The 19,127-nt window shown below is 39.5% G+C and overlaps 1 protein-coding gene across 1 annotated transcript in view; it reads left to right on the forward strand.

The window, feature by feature from the left end:
- The first annotated feature begins 6,543 nt into the window (after positions 1-6,543).
- Positions 6,544-19,127, forward strand: part of LOC142859771 (uncharacterized) — a 60,576-nt gene continuing 47,992 nt past the window's right edge. The window contains 4 exon segments of the mRNA XM_075990164.1: positions 6,544-6,598; positions 8,179-8,292; positions 8,751-8,841; positions 14,890-14,981. Coding sequence (XP_075846279.1) covers positions 8,808-8,841; positions 14,890-14,981 — 126 coding nt within the window. The 5' untranslated portion in view covers positions 6,544-6,598; positions 8,179-8,292; positions 8,751-8,807.

Here is a 19,127-nt window from a genome sequence, read left to right on the forward strand (position 1 = left end):
TAAATAATAAATAAATAAGTCCTAAAAAAATTTGGGAGGGGGGAAGTAGGAGGGAAATGGGAGGAGGTGGAAATTTTTAATAAATAACTAAAAAATAAAAAATTAACTCTATATCCATTTTTCCTATGTAGTTTTCCTTCTGACATTCTTAGATTATTTCTGTGAAGGCAAATATTCACCATGAGTTAAAATCTATATTTGAGAAAATGTTTCCATTGTGAGTAACAATACAGAAAATGTATTGATGTCAATTACTACAGTAGATTGTCTTGTGTCCTTATACCTTAATAAGTGAGGTCTCACAGGATAAGTAGGTTCCATTTGAAGGACATATCAGGTGCCCTTGAACTAGGACTGTGAAAGTCTCACTCAAACACCTTAAATTCCTTGCTGGAATCTCTGAGAAATTATGCAAAAGTATAATTCAAAGAGATGTACTATTTTTGATCCTAATGGTTGATATTGAAGCACTGTAAGGAGCACAGGAGATGGCAGGCATGTGTGACGTGATCATGCTATAAAACTGTTATGACTAGATTCAAACTGCAGCTTCTTTGTTTCTCTGACCTCTAGTATCATACAGCGATGATGTGACATTGTGTCTGTTAACTTCTCATGTCTATTTGTCTCAGAAGAGTTGCTGTTCATATTGTTCACTTAGAATGCTCAAGGGTAGTAACTCATACTTGAGTGGTCAGATTTTTTTTGTTATATCTTTTATTTCTCACACATCATTCCATTGTGGGAGCCCTGCTGTTCAGGACTTTATGTTGCATCATGTGGATATATCATAAAAATTATCTTGAGAGTGTTGAGTGGGTAATATGCATAAGCCACCATATTACATTCAGAAGTGAGGGGTCCTCTTAATTACTTTGCTCTGGTCTCTTCCCTTTGAAAATGAAGAATCCCCCCTTTTATTTCTGAAACTACTGTAATTCATAGGAAAAGATTCTGAAAATGGGCTCCAATGAATAAGGTCATGTTTTTTTCTTTTAAAAATGTTTCTTTATTTTTATTCAGTGTATTCAAATGTTTGCCTAGTGTATGGGATGAGTGTGGATGTGTACTGTGTGCATATACCTGATATAGCTGAAATCCAGAAGAGGACTCTAAATCCCTTGGAAACGGAGTTATACACTGTAGTGAGCTGGAATGTTGGTGCTAGGAGATGAGCCTGTTCTTCTGCAATATCAGTAAGTGCTCTATACCACTGAGCCATATCTCAGCCTCCAATCTGACACTTCTTTCACACATTTATGACAGAGCCAGTACATAACATTTCATCTTGTGTTTTTTGAAAAATAAAGGTAAAGGCTGAAATGTGTTGGCACATTCCTTTAATCTCATTCCACAGGAGGCCCAGGCTGGTGTGTCTCTCTGAGTTCAAGGCCAACCCTGACCTACATAGCAAGTGAGACCCAGTCTCAAAAAAGAAAAATATGAAAGAAAGAAAATTATAAGTGGTATGTGTCTTAATAACAAATTCTGTTGGACAATATAGCTCAAATTAAGTAAAACAAAAATTTTTAAATTCTTAAGGTTTAGATTTTCTTTTTTCTTTTCTTTTTTTGTTTTTTTTCCAAGACAGGGTTTCTCTGTGGCTTTGGAGCCTGTCCTGGAACTAGCTCTTGTAGACCAGGTTGGCCTCAAACTCACAGAGTTCTGCCTTCCTCTGCCTCCCAAGTGCTAGGATTAAGGAACTAGCTCTTGTAGACCAGGATGGCCTCAAACTCACAGAGTTCTGCCTTCCTCTGCCTCCCAAGTCCTAGGATTAAGGAACTAGCTCTTGTAGACCAGGATGGCCTCAAACTCACAGAGTTCTGCCTTCCTCTGCCTCCCAAGTGCTAGGATTAAAGGCGTGCGCCACCACCACCCAGTGGTTTAGATTTTCTTTTGAGCTACTCTTATGAGCAAGAATATATTTGAAAACTGATAAAGAATTACTACAATTCTCATACAATTTAATATTTATTTCATTCATAAAACATCTTTCTACTTCATCTGAAAGTATCATCTCTTGTGACATGTATTCATACATATTTAAAGGCAATTTAAGCATTACTGAACTTGTTCTGAACCACCCTCAATTTGTAATAACTATGGAACCTCTTTGAGCTTTTTAGGCAGTAACCTTTTTTGTGTTGGTTTGTGGAGCTTCAGAGACAATGTGGACAATATCGACTGTGGCACTAAAGGTGATTTTTCTATGTCCGTCCTAGGTGAAAAGATATTCTTATAAAGTAATCCCACATACTCTTTGATTTTGTGTGTTAGTGTTCGGAACAACTGCAGTGTTGCCTGTTGTTACTGTCCTTACTGTGATAAAACCAAATCCCTTTGTCTCCAAATTTATCCAAGGATTCTGCCTTCTACTTTCTACCTCTGTTCTAGAGAGTGCAACACTGAGCCTGGGCCTTAACATCCTGCCTGGGAACATTAGTCTACAGGCAGCTGAGGCCCTGTTGTAGACAAGATTGACACAGTACTAATACATGAGCAATAGCTAAAGTTATAGCATTTAAAGCATAATTTCATTCTTCACAAGTTTTCCATTTGAGATATGTACTCTATGGTCTTTTCTGACATTAAAAATGCGCTTCAGGTTGGGTGGTAATGGCGCATGTCTTTAATCCCAGCACTCAGGAGGTAGAGGCAGGTGGATCTCTGTGAGTACAAGGCCAACCTGGTCTACAGATAAAGTTCGAGGAGAGGCTCTTCAAACAAACACAGAGAAACCTTGCCTTGAAAAAAAATGCCCTTCAGAACAGGTACATCCTTTTTTCCAAACCTTGAATTTATATCTTATATTCCTTAAAATCTATTTTGTAAGACCATTATGTCATTAGGTCATTTTATTCTCATGGAATTAGAAAGCACATTGTATAGATTGAATTATTCTAGCATTTTTAATTAAGTTTTATTTTTATCTGTGTGGGTGTGTAGGTAAAGTTTTCCTGTCCTGGGAGCTGCTTCCAAATTACCACACAGAGGCTTATATTAATTTTAAATGCTCAGGCTTGTTTTTAGCTAGCTCTGATTATTGTAATTATAATTTCACTGGCCTGCCCTGTCACCTGGGTACCCTGTCCCTTTAAGAGACAAGTCCCACCCACTCCCAATCTGTCCCTTCTCACAGAGGCAAGTTGATCTCATGCCTCCTCTTTCTTTCTCTTCTTCTACTTTCTCTTCTTCTATCCTTCTTCTGAAGAAGCCTTTGTCTCTCCCTTCCCCTCTTCTTCTTTCCTCTTTTCTTTCTTTCTCATTCCTTCTATTTCTCTCTCTCTCCCCTCCATAACCACCTTAGCCTTCACAATACCACTAAACAAACTTTATACCCTAGCTTTCTCTGCATGGTGTATCTGTCTGTCTCCCACACACCGCAGTTCCCCACACCAGGAGGGGAACCTGCCAGCATCTTCCCACCATAAATCATATTACTTATAACTTAAATTAGCCGATTTCTATCAATTTATGTGCTGTCATGTAGTTCATGACTTGTTACTTCATTTTGTACACATCCTCCTTCCTCAGCCACGCTGGTTTCTCCTCTGACTCTGCCCTTCCTCATCTCATCATTCTCAGTTTGGCTTTCCCACCTAACTTTATCCTGTTCAGCTACTGGCCAGTCAGCTTGTTTGTTGAACCAATCATAGTGACATATCCACAGTGTACAGAAGGATTACTCCACAGCATGCAGTTTTTTTGACTGGAAGTATGTCTGTGTACCAGAGGCATGGCTGTTGTCTGGTACTATCAGATTCTTAATTATAAAGCCATTGCTGAAGCCCCTCTAGACTGCATCTTACTTAGCAATTGTCACGCTTCATCTACATCACATATCTATACTTAATTCCCTTATGTTTTCCCTTCTTTCCTTCCTTCCTTCCTTCCTTCCTTCCTTCCTTCCTTCCTTCCTCCCTTCCTTCCTTCCTTCCTTTTTTAATTTTTTTTTAATTTTTGGAGACAGGGTTTCCCTGTAGCTTTGGAGCCTATCCTGGAATTAGCTCTTGTAGGCCAAGCTGGCCTCAAACTTACAGAGATCCACCTGCCTCTGCCTCCTAAGTGCTGGGATTAAAGGCATGAGTCACCACTACCCAGTTTTCTTTATGTTTTCTTTATCCAGAAAAGTTCTCTGCCCCACAGTGTACAAAGCCCTTTGAGCAGAGTGCAGGCATTCCCACCCTTCAACAACTCCACGTCAAACAGATCCTGAAAAAAAAACCAAAAACTATAGTTTTTTTTCCCAGGAAAGTGCTCTGTGGGATATTCCCCCCTGCCCTATGTTACTACTTCATTTTTCATATCTGGCCACAGCCCTGCATACCTCTATACTTAACTGTGGTCAGCTAGTGGTTAGCTCCGCCCTCTCACTCAAAACAAGCTTTATTTTCAGAATGAAATCAACATATCATACAACAAAAAGGCAGAAAAAAATATTCAAGTTAATAAAACCAGAAAAGAAAAGGGGGACATGACACCAGACACCAAGGGAATCTAGAGATAAATTAGATCATACTTCAAAACCTGTACTCAAGAAAATTTGAAAAACTAAAGGTAATGGACAATTTGCTTTATAGAAGCTGCTTACCAAAGTTAAAACAAGAAAAGTTAAACATTATTATTATTATTATTTGATTTTTGAGACAGGGTTTCTCTGTAGTTTGGATCCTGTCCTGGAACTACCTCTTGTAGATCAAGCTGGCCTCGAACTTACAGAGATCCACCTGCTTCTGACTCCTGAGTGGTGGGATTAAAGGTGTGCAGAAACACTACCCAGTCAGCTATACAATTTAAGTAGGCCTAGAACCCCTAAGGAAACAGAAGCAGCCATTATAAGTCTCCCAATTTAAAAAAAAATCCCAGAATCACATGGTTTTAGCACAGGATTCTACTATCCTTTTAAAGACAAGTTAATACCAATATTCCTCAAATTATTCCACAAAATTGAAATAGAAGAAAGCATTATCCAAATTCTTTCTATGAGGCCACAGTAATCCTGATACCTAAAGCACTCAAAGGCTCAATGATAAAAGAGAATTATCATACCAATCTCAGTCATGAACACTGATGCAAAAATACCCAATAAAATACAAATTGAATTCAAGAATACATAAAAAATGTCATCCAGCACAATCAAGAGAGCTTTAACCCAGAGATGCTGGGAAGGTTCAACATATGAAAATCAGTCAATGTCATACACCATATAAACAAAATGAAAGAAAAAATAAATGATCATCTTATTAGATGCTGAAAAGGTCTTTGACCAAATTCAACACTCCTTCATGATAAAGGTCTTGGAGAGATTAGAGATACCAAGGAAATACCTACACAATAAAAGCAAATTCAGCAAGCTAACAGCCAATATCAAATTAAATGAAGGGAAACTCAAAGCAATTCCACTAAAATCAGGCAGTGTTTAGCCCAGCAACTTACAGAGACACCTACTTCTTTTCGAAATCCAGTGTTTCTGAAACGTCTTCCCCACCTAAAGTTGATATGGCTAACCATGGAATTCCAGGCATCTGGCTGTTAATAGTGGGGAACTATGAGGGTGGGATAAAGGTGGTTCTTAGTGACACTTCATTTGTAGCATGAATGAAATGATTATCCAGCTTCCCAGGAATACTCTCTGTGATGACAGTTCTGCAACACAATGTAGAAGATGCAGCTGGAATTTCACTTTCACATTTTACTGGTGCTACTTGCATGGAGCATCTATTTTTTAAATTTATCATTTCATTTGACAGAGTGATGCAGATTCTCTTACCTTGTCTACAAGCCCTGATTTTCTGTCTCCTAGTTGATCTATTCCCGTGGCGAGGTTTTTTGTTGATTTACTGTTATGATTATTATGTATTGTTCAGTTCTTTTTTCATTTTCATTTGAATTTTCTTTGGTGTTTCTAACTCCTTATTGAGTTGAGTTTTCATAGCCTGAAGTGTCTTCGCTATTCCAGGACAAGCCATTTGCTTGTTCTTAATCACTTTCTTTGTTCCTGTCCCCTTTGACATCAGAGGCTTTCTTCGTCTATATACTTTGACCTCATTGAATATACTTCTGGTGTGTGTGTTCTGTTTCTCCTATTTCATCTACTTTGGTCTCCTTAGGGGACACAGCTATGGAAATGGTGCTTTGGGGCAGCAATATTTCATCTTAGTTAGTGTTTGGATTATGGAAGCTGAGCATAAGGATTTGGGGTGATTGTTCTCTTTTTCTATGAGTTTATAGGCCAGGAACTAAACTCCCAAAATGAGGTATTAGAACAATTTTAATCCGGAATGGTCAAACTCAGGATAAAATGGTGAGGAAGGGGGATGTAGCGTTCTCCTGGACACAGTTCTGGTCTAGGCTGGCAGCAAACATGTACGGAGGCTGCCGCAGAATGAGACCAGGGCATCCAGAGGGCTGGAGCTGTGTGAAAGGCAGCCTGAGGTGCAGGAAGAGAGAGACCAGTCACAGTGGGGCTGAGACACTCAACCGGAAAGAGCGCTTGGAGGAAATCATTTGCCATTGGTCAGGTGTAGAGGAAGTGCACGCTGGGCGGGGTTAGAGGAGATACCTGATTGAAGATGGGAAGGAGGATTGCTAAGGTCGGGTAAGTTATACGGAGGAGCAAAAGACAAAAGTGACGAGTACGCATTCCCTGTTGTTGCTCGGGGACCTGCACAGTGGGGAACCGCGTGGTGCAAACCTGGGTGCGGAGGGGTGCCGCGGGGACGCGAAAACTCCCCGGAGCAGCAGGCGCCGCAGGGCAGCCTGGGAAAAGTCAGTAGTCAGCTGTGGGGGAAACCGCAGCCCGGCGGCCCTGAAACCTCCCAGGTCAGAGGAGCCGCTGGTCTGCGACCCAGGAGGGAAGGACCAGAGCTGCGAGCTGTTTCTCTGACGCTCATATGGAAGCCGGCTCTGAAATTCTGCTGTGGATGTCTTACCCCTGGTGTATTTTAGATCATGTCAAATAAGCCTGTTTTTTTAAAATTATCTTCTGATTGCCAAAATATTCTTATAAAAATAATATAGTAGAATATTTGAATTTATCTGTTGATAGTTGAAAATGCGGGGTTTTGTGTGTGTGTGTATTTGCTATTGTGGATAAGACAAAGCTCTTGAAATTCACATTCATCATGCAAACTTCCGTGTTAAACCGCTTACCTAGTCAATAGAGTGGTACATGTACTTGGGGAATTGACATCCCCGGAGAGGTTTTAGATATTATTCATGAAAGGGATAGTTGTCGATTTGGCTGGTTTCAAGATATATATATATATATATATATATATATATATATATATATATATATATATATATATATAATATCTATATCTATCTGTCTATAGATAATTGCGAGGCCCGCAGTTATGATTGTAAACATTAATATTTAAAAGTAAAAGTAAAATGTTTTACCTATTATTAATTTTTCATCAGAGACCTCTGCACTATGTGATGCAAATAGAACATTCTGAAAAGTGTCTTTGCCAGACCTTTGGCACGGGTCTTGAATACCAGAGCTCTAGAGGCACAGGCAGGTGAATCTCAGTAAGATTGAGGCCAGCCTTATGTATATAGTTAGCTCCAGGACTTCCATAGCTATATGGTGACAACCTGTCTCAAAAAAGAAAATAACAACAAAAATGGAATGTGTCTTCTTGTCCTGAGTTCTGAATGTTGCTAGTAGAGTCCAGAAAGCAAAGTATGCTGTTTGAGGGTATCAGCTCACACTGTTTCCACAGTTAGAAAAGCCATTGTAAGGCAAATGCTGGTGGCACATGCCTTTAATTCCAGCACTAGGGAGGAAGAGGCAGGTGGAGCTCTTGATTGCATTGCCAGCCTGGTATGCAGAGCAAGTTTAAGGACAGTAATAGCTATAAAAGAAACCCTGTCTTAACCCCCCCCCCAAAAAAAAAGGAAAGGAAGAAACAAGCATTATAGGACAATATGTTAAAAAATCATTTTGAATAATTAATATAGTCTTTTGTCTGCTTAGATCAAGAAAAGTACTTTTTCCATGGACACATGACTAAGTTATTTTTTTTTGTTGTTGTTGTTGTTCTTATATTGCTCTGTCTGGCCAAGAACTCACCTTATAGACTAGGCTGAACTAGAACTAACAGATTTCTCCCACTAACAGAATAGTTCAAACTGTTGTTTTGGTTTTGTTTTTTTGTGGTCTGTTGACAGCTGGTGGTGTGACTGTGGACTTCTCCCAGGAGGAGGGGCAATGCCTGGAGCCTGCTCAGAGGGCTTTGTAGTAGGATTGGATGTTGCAGAATTGCAGCAGTATGGTTTCTAAGGGTGAGGATTATCTGCTTGCATCTCCCTTGCTCCTCCTCAGGGTGTCTTGACAAACCAGTCCGCAAGTGTGTGAATGAGTCTCACAGAGTAAAATGAAATCCTCAGAGGAACAGAGACAAATTTCATGAAGTGTTCTCTCGTCTTGTGAGTCCCTTTGGGAGGTATGAGGCTTCCAACGGTTTTGGCCCATGATTAATTCAGAACCTTATTAGTGTATATATTCACATTCCAGTTGTTTATGCCCGTTTCTACCCCTCAGATTTGACTGAGACATGACTAGAAGTGGAATTCAAGTGACACTAATTGAAGATGCTTTCTAAATATTCTCAGTATTCTGACACTGCAGGACAATTCGGGAATCACTTGCATAATCATGTTTCATTTTCTCTTTATCTACTGTGTACAGTACTGTGTTAGACATCTACGTGCAGCCTGAGCAATCTCTTTGTCACTCGCAGGGCTCACTGATCACCCAGACCTGCTCACCTGTGGAGAAGAACAAAGAACCCTGGAAGATGGAGCAGGAGGCGGCAGTGGTTAAGGATCCAGGTATGGTGGAGGGATTGGTGAAGGGATGGCAGGGTATTCAAGTGAATGTGGAAGTGCGATGTGAAATCAATTTTGCCACATTCCCTTTCACTAGAAATAGTTCCAGAGGTTTCCACTGAGAAAAATCTCCTTAGCATTATCCTGTTGTAGGTGTAGGAAGAGGCTCTGAGGAAGAATTGACACAGAGGCAAATAATGTCGTATTTGACGATCATGTGAGTGATGCTGTCCTTACTCCATTCACAGCACTGATCATGTCATCATACCGATACTAATTGGTTTTCATGTCTGTGATTGTAATGTATTACAAAATGATCAAAATTACGACTTCTAGATTTATTCCCTTTTTTCAGAATCTTGAAACTTTTGGTATTCTATCACATTCTTTACCTTTTGGTAAGAATCAGGAAGTATATTTACAGACTGTTGAACTCCATCTGGGCTCTCTTCCCATGCATATCTGCCACTGTCTGTTGTCATGACAATTCCAAGTGGTTTCCATTGCTGTAAATGTAGTATACTGTGAGATCACCTCTAAGTTTGATCTTTTAGGTATTTTTACAGCTTTTCTCTTCCTTGGCACTTTCAGGATTACTTTCTGTAAAATGTGCAATAGGATTGTTAGAGGAATTGCTTGGAGACTGAGAGAAGGCAGACTTCCTTGTCTTTTTGTGTTGGAAAAGAATGTGAGGCGATGTGCCAGTTTTCACCTGTTTATGTATTCTCCTGTTTTTTGTCTGCTGTGGATGTCTGCATTCTGGGTTTTGTGACGTGCACCCATGTTGATCAAAGAACTTTCTATCTAATGCTTCATTTTAACACCATTTTGAGTTGTTTTAAACAGTCATAATTCACTTTATTTTTCTTGTATTGAAAACTTTACGTGGTGGACCTGGTTTCTCTGAATCTCTGAGACTGTGGTGTGGATTTTCACATGTTGGTCAGTGAATTTCTAACAAGGAGACTTGGGGAACACAGTCTTTTTCCAGAGGTCGGGGGTCAGGTAGATGCAGGTCTTAGAGATGGGATCAAAGATGGAGTTGGCAAAGTTGTTCGGGGTGGCAGTGTAACTCCTGGACAGTGTATAGCAGTTAGCAGTACCAGCCATCATCAGTAGCTTCTTGGGCCTAAGAGCAGAGATTTCCAGTGCCTCTGGGGGCAGTGATGAGAGGCACCATCACAGAGCCACAGAGCCCTGTCACTTTTTTACAGAATGGTGTGGGACTTACCAGTCTTTTTCCCCTAGTACCTCTCCATATAGAGGCAATGGAAAGCTTGGCCAAGATGACGACCCCTGGAATGCCAGTGACTCTCTTTATGGCGTACTTAACACCAGGACCAGCATGACTATTATAGTCCCCAATAGTGACAAAAACTTTGAACCTGTTCCACTAGTCAGCCCATCTGCTTCTGCACTGACATGATTTTTTGAACCTCATCCTTTATTGATGTGCCCAGGATAAAATCAGTAATCTCAGATTCCTTAATGGGCAAGGAGAACAGGTAGATCTCTTCATGGACTTGATCTTTGTGTCCTTAACCAGGCAGCCTGGATTGGTGACTGGTATCCACTCCTGTCTTCAGCTTTTGCCTTGATTTTTCTGTTACTATTTTACTTATGATCATCAGTCTTCCTTACTGCTGCCCTTATTTATGACATTAAAAAAATTCCTTTTTCCTCTGTATCTTAGATCTTTAGATATGAAATAAATCTTTGATTAGACATGTAATAAATCTTTGGTGGAAAGTATGTTTTAATTTCAGCTGTCATATCTCTCTTTTGAATGCTATAGTCTTTTTACATCATTTGTTTGAATAGTATACGTTTACATTTCAAGAAATTAGTGAAAGAAATACATTATAGTTTAGGAACTCGAGAATATGGACAGTAAATAGAGAATTAGAACTTCTTCATATTTAATTTACATTATTTATGACCTACAATATAGAACTTTTTAATATGTACTTTAAGTAAATTGGCCATTTCAACTGCTGTTGAGCATGGTGTGTTCAATCCATTTGTTTATTTACCAGTCAGTCATATATTATCATTTGCTTTCTTTGTAATTTTTTTGATTCTGTGTTTTTATCCATTGTAGTATAAATAGGTAGCTAATAAACATATCTGCTGTGTAGGCTGTCTCTTCAAACTTTAGTTATTACAATTTCCCTGGATGTTTTTAATTTTACATAATACTATTTGTCAGTTCCTGCTCTTGTTTAAAGTTTGCCCCTTTGTGTTGCTCTGCAGAATTCACTGTTTCAAATCATACATGAAGGCTCTGATTTCTTGAATGGTAGGAGAGATTTGAACTCAGGTCCTTGTTTCTATATGCAGGTAGATAACTTTTCCCAATACCTCTGTTTACAGAGGCCATCTAGTCTGCTACATGTGTTTGTGGTACGTTGGTGACATTGACAGGATCATTGGTTTTGGCCATTTTCTGGAACTACTGCTCTAATACATTGAAATGTGTGTCTTCTCCACTCCCATAATGCTGTTGGTTATGTGACTCTCTGTAATGTCATCTGGAATCACAGGTGGCTAGCTCCAGCATTGTAAAATTATCTTGGGGCTGCTCTGTACCCGGGGAATTTGTGCATCAATACGAATTTTAGGTTTCTCTTACTATTTCTGTGTTTGACTAGGGTTGAGGACGTTTAAATGTCCTGAAGTTTGAGGTGATCATATAAACCACTTCCAGAAATACTGAGAATGTCACTATTCTGTCTAGTTAGCATCTTTAGTTTTTTCAGCAAAGTTTTCAAATTGGGACCTTTCATCTGTTTTGTAAGTTAATTCTAGGAGTTCTCTCTCTCTCACTAATTATTTAGTACTCATTTTTATTTCGGTTCATATATTTTATGTATACAAGTGTTTGCTTGCATGTGTGACTTATCATGTGTATCCTAGAGTTGTAGTTATGGAGAGATGGAAGCTATTATGTGGGGTCTAAAATTTGAACCTGGTTCTCTGCAAAATCAACAGGCGCTTGTAACCATTGAGCCTTCTTTCTAGCCCTCTAGTAAGTCTAATTATGTGAGTAGTGATAATAGAGAATTTTTTAATCTAAATGATATAAAATATTCCCATTATTGTTGTTTTTTAAATTTTTAAAAAAACAATCATTTTATTTTACATACCAATTCCAGTTCCCTCTCCCTCTCCTTCTCCTGCTCCTCCCACTTTCCTCCCATCCCACGCCCATCTACTTCTCAGAGAGTTTGAGGCCTCCCATGCTGAGTCAGCAAAGTCTGTCACATCATTTGAGGCAGGACCAAGACCCTTCACCCTGTGTCTAGGTTGAGCCAGGTATCCCTCCATAGGGAATGGGCTCCAAAAAACTAGGTCATACACTAGGGATGAATCCTGGTTCCACTGCCAGTAGCCCCGTAAACTGCCCAAGCCTGTCACCCACATCCATAGGGCCAAGTTCAATCCTGTCACTCTGTTCCCCAGCTGTCACTCTGGAGTCAGTAAACTCCCATTAGCTTGGGTCAGCTGTTTCTGTGGGTTTCTCCTTCATGGTCTTGACCCCTTTGCTCATATTATCACTCCTCCCTCTCTATGACTGGACTCCAGGAGCTTGGCTCATTGCTTAGCTGTGGGTCTATGCATTTGCTTCCTTCAGTTACTGGATGAAGATTCGGTGATACACAGGCATTTATTATTCATTAGTAACTTTTCCTTTCATTGTTGCTGTATGCCTGTGTGTATTCCTAAACATAAAAATAGAACCCACTCAGTCTGTGTTTTCAGGGATGAAGATTTGGTATTGGATAACCATATGGTGCACTCTTCTCTATTTCTCCAGCTCTCAGAATTCCTTCGTGTTTGACTAGGGTTGAGGCCTAGTGAGCTTTCTCTTTTCATGTTAGCATGTCTCTTGGTGTTGACCTTGTTCTGCTCATGTTTAGGCAGCCATGTTTGTACGAGTTCATGCATGTAGCTTCTCTGACTTTTCTAAGAGACACAATCTCACAGCAAACATCCTTTTCGTCTGGCTCTTAAAACAGTCCCACCCCACTTTCTCAGTGATCCCTGAGCCTGAGGTGCAGGAATTGTGTTGGTTACGTGTCAGTGGGGAGTGAACAGCACAAGTCTACATTTTGCCTGACTGTTTGTCCTTGTGTTGCATAACAAACTTTCACTGATAAAGAGTGAGGACTACATTTATCTGTGGGAATAAGGATAACCCGGCAGAGGTGGTGCACACCTTTAATCCCAGCAAAGGCAGAGGCAGGTGGATCCTGAGTTCAAGGCCAGCCTGGTCTACAGAATGAGTTCCAGGACTAACTCCATAGCTACTGAGAAACCCTGTCAATAATAATAATGATGATGATGATGATGATGATGATAAATATTTAGAAAGAAATTAGTGGTTATGCTGATTTGGTAAAATTGTGGTTGTAGTTTTCCTCCAAGATCCTTGGCTCCCCTGGCACTAGTGAAACTAGCTAGGTTTCCAGCAGGCATGATTTCTCCCTTGTTGAGAGGGTCTTAAGTGTAATTAGAAGCTGTTGTTTACCACCAAGGTATGTGTATTACTTGTGCATCCTTGGGGTTATCGTGCAGTGTGGTTCATAGGTGTCACAGCTGAGGACTGTTGGTTGGCTCTCTACTTTGAAAGCTTGCATGTTGCCATCTGATACCATGAAAGCTGATGCCCAGGAAGGAGGTTTTAAGGTGAGTTCCATCTCACATCCTTTGGGTTCTATGTCTGAAGTGCCTGACTTCTTTAGTAATAAGGGAATCTCACCTTCTACCTCAGGGAGGTAACCATGATAACAGCAAGAGCTGTGAATAAAAATTTCAAAACAGGCTTCTCATGCCTTGTGGGGGTGGTTTTGTTAGAAAATATCTTAGGGGAGCATTATCAGCCTAGATGGGAAATTTTTGTTTACACCATGAATGTATATGCCTGAACAGACATATTTATTATAGTCATTTTTGGTAGATGGACGATTTCCAAAATCTTACTGTTATTTTATCCTCCTTCTTCTTTGTTAATATCTGTCCCTTCACCATAATTAAATCCGTTTTTCCATTTCCCTCTTTAGATCACTTGTTTCCTACTCTCCCAACCCCCACAGTATTTTTTTTTTTTTTTTTTTTTACTGTATTCTACAGGTTATACTCATATCTGAAGATGTGGACTTAGGAACTGCCTATGGGAAAGATCATGCAATTTCTGCCTTTTTTTGTCTGGGTTACTCCATTCAATCTGATCTTATCTAGGCTCATCCATTTACCTGCAAAGCTCATGATTTCAATTTTCTTTATCCCTGAACAATGTTCCAAAGGTTATGTGTATCACGTTTCCATTATCCATTTAGGTTGTCTCCCTTTTGTAGCTACTGTGAATAGAGCAGCAATGAAAATGGGTGAGCAAATATCTGTGGAGTAGCATGTCAAGTTCTTTGAGCATATGCCAAGGAGTGGGTCAGCCGGGTCATGTGCTAGATTTCTTTAACTTTTTCAGAATTCTCCATATTGGTTTTCAGAGTGGCTAGATTTTTTTGTTTGTTTTTAGGGTTCTTCTTCCCTATGGTTTTGTTTTTTATGTTGTTGCTGCTTGGATTATATTGGGAGTGATTTTCTTTCTATTTTATGAGAATTAGTGATTTGCTATCTTACCCATGGATGATTACTTTCTAGTTCTCCTGTATTTATTTATTCTTCCCATGAAAGTTATTTCCCATGTTCTCATGGATAATTCATCTGATTCTCCTGTATATGTTTTGCCTCTAATTTCTTATCTACAGTGTTGCTTTGGTAAAATGAGCTGTGTTAATTCATGACTGTCTTAAAATGCACTCATGTCTCCATCAATTTTGAGGTAGAATTTTTCTTTGTGCAGCAGTCTTGTTGATGGTGATTTTCTGTTCAAGCTGCAAATGTTGTTCCATGTTTTTCTGGCTTTGGGATTTTTGACTAGACACCTGGTAGAATTCTGTTGCTTGGGTCTTTTCATGTGGTTTGACATTCTTCTCTTACAGCTTTTATTACTAATTTTTGCTTTTTCTTTTTGATCCCTTAATATGAAAGGTCAGCAAGCCATCTATTCATTGTTCCTGAAAGAGAAACTCACAGAAGATAAACTGAAAGAAATGGCTGATTCTCCAGTTAATCTGTTCCAGGTCAGTGGTCATGTCCCCTGTTCTTGGCAGAAATGTTATAGCATGGGACATTGAAAGCTTTTAATTTTCTGCTGCTGATTTTTTTTAACTTTATTATGAAAAACATTGTGAACAAACAAAATTACATACTGAAATTTACCAGCCTCAAAGACTTTACACCTCAATGTATTTTTATACAGTTAGAGTAATTATCAGGAACAGAAGCTCTGGAGCCTCACATGGGATTTTATAGTTTCAATATTCAGTATATTTTGATCTATTTATCTACCATCAAAACCAAAAAAAAAACTTGTGACATTAGAGCTAGAAAAACACTTAGCTTTATATCTTGTTTCCTAACTGATTTTGATTATCTGCTTTCAGTCTTAGATCAACACTGGTATTTAACCTTTCTTGTTCTCTTTTCTCCATATTCTACTCTGCCCACGTGCATGTTGTTTCCCAAATACACATATTAATGGCTAGCTTCTACATATGAAGGAAAACATGGTTTCTTTTTTCTAATACAATATGATGTCACTCTAAACATTATGAATCCATGTTTTCCTGCAAAGTTTTATTATACATTTCAGCTGACTAGTATTACCATTTTCACCATCCATTCATCTGTGGATAGACAATTAGGTTGATTACAATTCTTTGGTATTGTGCATACAGCATTGACCATGGGGTGTGAATATCTCTATAGTGGGATGTGAAGCTGGGACTTAAGTTAGTTCTTCAAACTGATTTTATTTGAGTGTGCTAATTTGCACCAGCCTCCCACCCACACCAACAATGAATAAAACTTCCTATTGATGTGAACTAGGAGAAAAATGTCTTCTCTAAAAGAAAGGAAATCAACCCAAGGGTTGAATTGTTCTTTACCTAGGTTCAGTGTGTTGTAAAGAAGGTGCTAGCATCCAAAGTCCTTCAAACTGGCTCACACAGGAAGGGGATTACATATGAAATTGCGCAATCTGTGTCACAGCTGGAGTCATGTCTGTTATTTTAAATTTTTAAAGAGTTTTGTGATACAGCTCAAGCTAACTCCTTTTCCTCTGCCTCATTGCTCTTGCTTGCCCAGAAACAAAATTTACAGAAAAGACAGATGTTCTCTGCAGATGGAGTGCATCTCTCTCCAGAGTCCATCAGATAATAAAGACAGATGTTCTCTGTAGATGGAGTGCGTCTCTCCAGAGTCCATCAGATAATAAAGACAGATGTTCTCTGCAGATGGAGTGCATCTCTCCAGAGTCCATCAGATAATAAAGACAGATGTTCTCTGCAGATGGAGTGCGTCTCTCCAGAGTCCATCACATAATAAAGACAGATGTTCTCTGCAGATGGAGTGCGTCTCTCCAGAGTCCATCAGATAAAAGACAGATGTTCTCTGCAGATGGAGTGCATCTCTCTCCAGAGTCCATCAGATAATAAAGACAGATGTTCTCTGCAGATGGAGTGCATCTCTCCAGAGTCCATCAGATAATAAAGACAGATGTTCTCTGCAAATGGAGTGTGTCTCTCGCCAGAGTCCATCACATAATAAACTCTTGAGGTCGCACCATCTGCTGGCCATTCTCTCATTGGGTTTGGGCTTGGTACTCAATTAATTACACTCTGCTCATCCTCTCTAACATTTGTTGTGAGATTAGTTGATGACAGCCATTCTGCCTGGAGTGAAGCAGTATTTCAAAGTAGTTTTTGTTTACTTTTCTCTGGTGGCAGTTTAGCGACCCTAGGATCATTTGTGTTTCTGTCTTTGAAAAATGTCTATTCAATTTGTTTCCCCATTTGTTGACTGAAGTGGTATTCGATTTTTGTAATTCTTGGTAAATCTGTATAGGAGCCCCTATTCAAAGTGTTGCTGGTGTAGATTCTCTCTCGTTCTGTGGGGTGTCTTTTGTACTCTGCTGATTGTTTTCATTGATAACAGAAATTCTTTATTTTCATGCAGTTCCAACTGTTGATACTTGGCTCAGTTCCTGTACTCTTGGTGTTCTTCCTAATTTATAAGTCCTTGTCCATCTGAATATCCTGATTTGTATTCTCTGTTTCTTAGGATTCTTTGTGTCTGGTTTTAAATTAGGTTTTTTTGTCCATTTTGAATGAATTTTTGTACAATGTGAAAGACCAAGAATCTAGTTATACTCTCTTGCTGGTCCTAGTTTTACAAGCATCATTTGTTGGAAAGACCATATTTTTCTAATGTATCTTTTCCTTCTTTGCCAAATATTAAATGGGCATGGATTAATGGTTTTCTGGATTCTCAAGCCCATTCTGTTACCCTCCTGTCTATGTTTATTCCCATACCAGACTCTCTTTATGACTATAACTATACAATATAATTCTATACTTCCACATCTCCTGTAGCACTTACCTCTATTCTGCTCTCTCCAGATTGGGGGAGGGAGTGGCGGCAACTATCCCACATACACTTATGACATGTAATTTTGAAGACATTTCCACGTAACACATGACCAAAAATAATATTGATGCCCAACTGCTATAGAGGATAGGCTGTATCCTTATAGATTGCTGATTCAGGATTTATGTGTCATGTAGGCTCTATTTCTGAGATCCATCTGATTTCCTTGAATCATGGTTATAAAAATGCATATCGAAACACATGCACAAGTTGGAACAACGTTTTAGAAATATGCGGAATTAAGAGACTTATATCTTGGATCTTAATACTAAGTAATACTTAATTCCTAATACTAAACATTTAAACACATTATAGGGTGCTGAACATGACAGGTGTATGTATGAAATTGTTGTTCTTGTGTGTATATTCAGATGCTAGCCTACTTGTATGTCTCTTTGGTGTTTAATATCACAACAGTGATGATGTGTACTAGCATAGTGGGGTATTGCTGTGACAGACCCTGTTTTGGGAGGGATTGTAGAACTTTGGAACTGCAGACTAGAAGAACCATTGAGTGTTAGGAGCTCTATGGGATATTCTTTAGGAGCTTAGATATTAAGAATGTTAAGAGCCAGTACAAGCAGTAGGGATAAATCCTGGTCTCACTGCCATTGGCCCCACAGTCTGCCCCAGCCACACAACTGTCATCTGCATTCAGAGGGCCAAGTTTGTTCCTATGCTGGTTCCCTTGCTGTCAGTCTGAAGTTGGTGGACTCCCAGTAGCGCAGGTAAGCTATTTCAGTGAGCCATCATGGTCTTGACTTCTTTGCTCTTGACCAAGATTTATCCCTACTGCTTGTACTGACTTTTTGGAACCCATTCTCTTTTTTTTTTTTTTTCTTTTTTTTATTTTTTGTATTCTTTTGTGGTTTTTTTTTTAATTTATTTATTTATTAAAGATTTCTGTCTCTTCCCCGCCACCGCCTCCCATTTCCCTCCCCCTCCCCCAATTAAGTCTCCCCCCCAGCCCGAAAAGCAATCAGGGTTCCCTGTCCTGTGGGAAGTCCAAGGAACCCCCACCTCCATCCAGGTCTAGTAAGTTGAGCATCCAAACTGCCTAGGCTCCCACAAAGCCAGTGCATGCAGTAGGATCAAAAACCCATTGCCATTGTTCTTGAGTTCTCAGTAGTCCTCATTGTCCGCTATGTTCAGAGAGTCCGGTTTTATCCCAGGCTTTTCCAGACCCAGGCCAGCTGGCCTTGTGAGTTCCCAATAGAACATCCCCATTGTCTCAATGTGTGGGTGCACCCCTCGCGGTCCTGAGTTCCATGCTCGTGCTCTCTCTCTTTCTGCTCCTGATTTGGACCTTGAGATTTCAGTCCTGTGCTCCAATTTAGGTCTCTGTCTCTGTCTCCTTTCATCGCTTGCTGAAGGTTAATATTCAGGAGGATGCCTATATGTTTTTCTTTGGGTTCTCCTTATTTAGCTTCTCTAGGATCACTAATTATAAGCTCAATGTCCTTGGTTTATGGCTAGAAACCAAATATGAGTGAGTACATCCCATGTTCCTCTTTTTGGGTCTGGCTTACCTCACTCAGGATAGTGTTTTCTATTTCCATCCATTTGTATGCAAAATTCATGAAGTCCTTGTTTTTTATTGCTGAGTAGTACTCTAATATGTATAAATTCCATACTTTCTTCATCCATTCTTCCATTGAAGGGCATCTAGGTTGTTTCCAGGTTCTGGCTATCACAAACAATGCTGCTATGACTTTTTGTACTGACTTTTTGGAACCCAT

Source organism: Microtus pennsylvanicus, chromosome 1 (genome assembly GCF_037038515.1).
Source record: "Microtus pennsylvanicus isolate mMicPen1 chromosome 1, mMicPen1.hap1, whole genome shotgun sequence".
NCBI lineage: Eukaryota > Metazoa > Chordata > Mammalia > Rodentia > Cricetidae > Microtus > Microtus pennsylvanicus.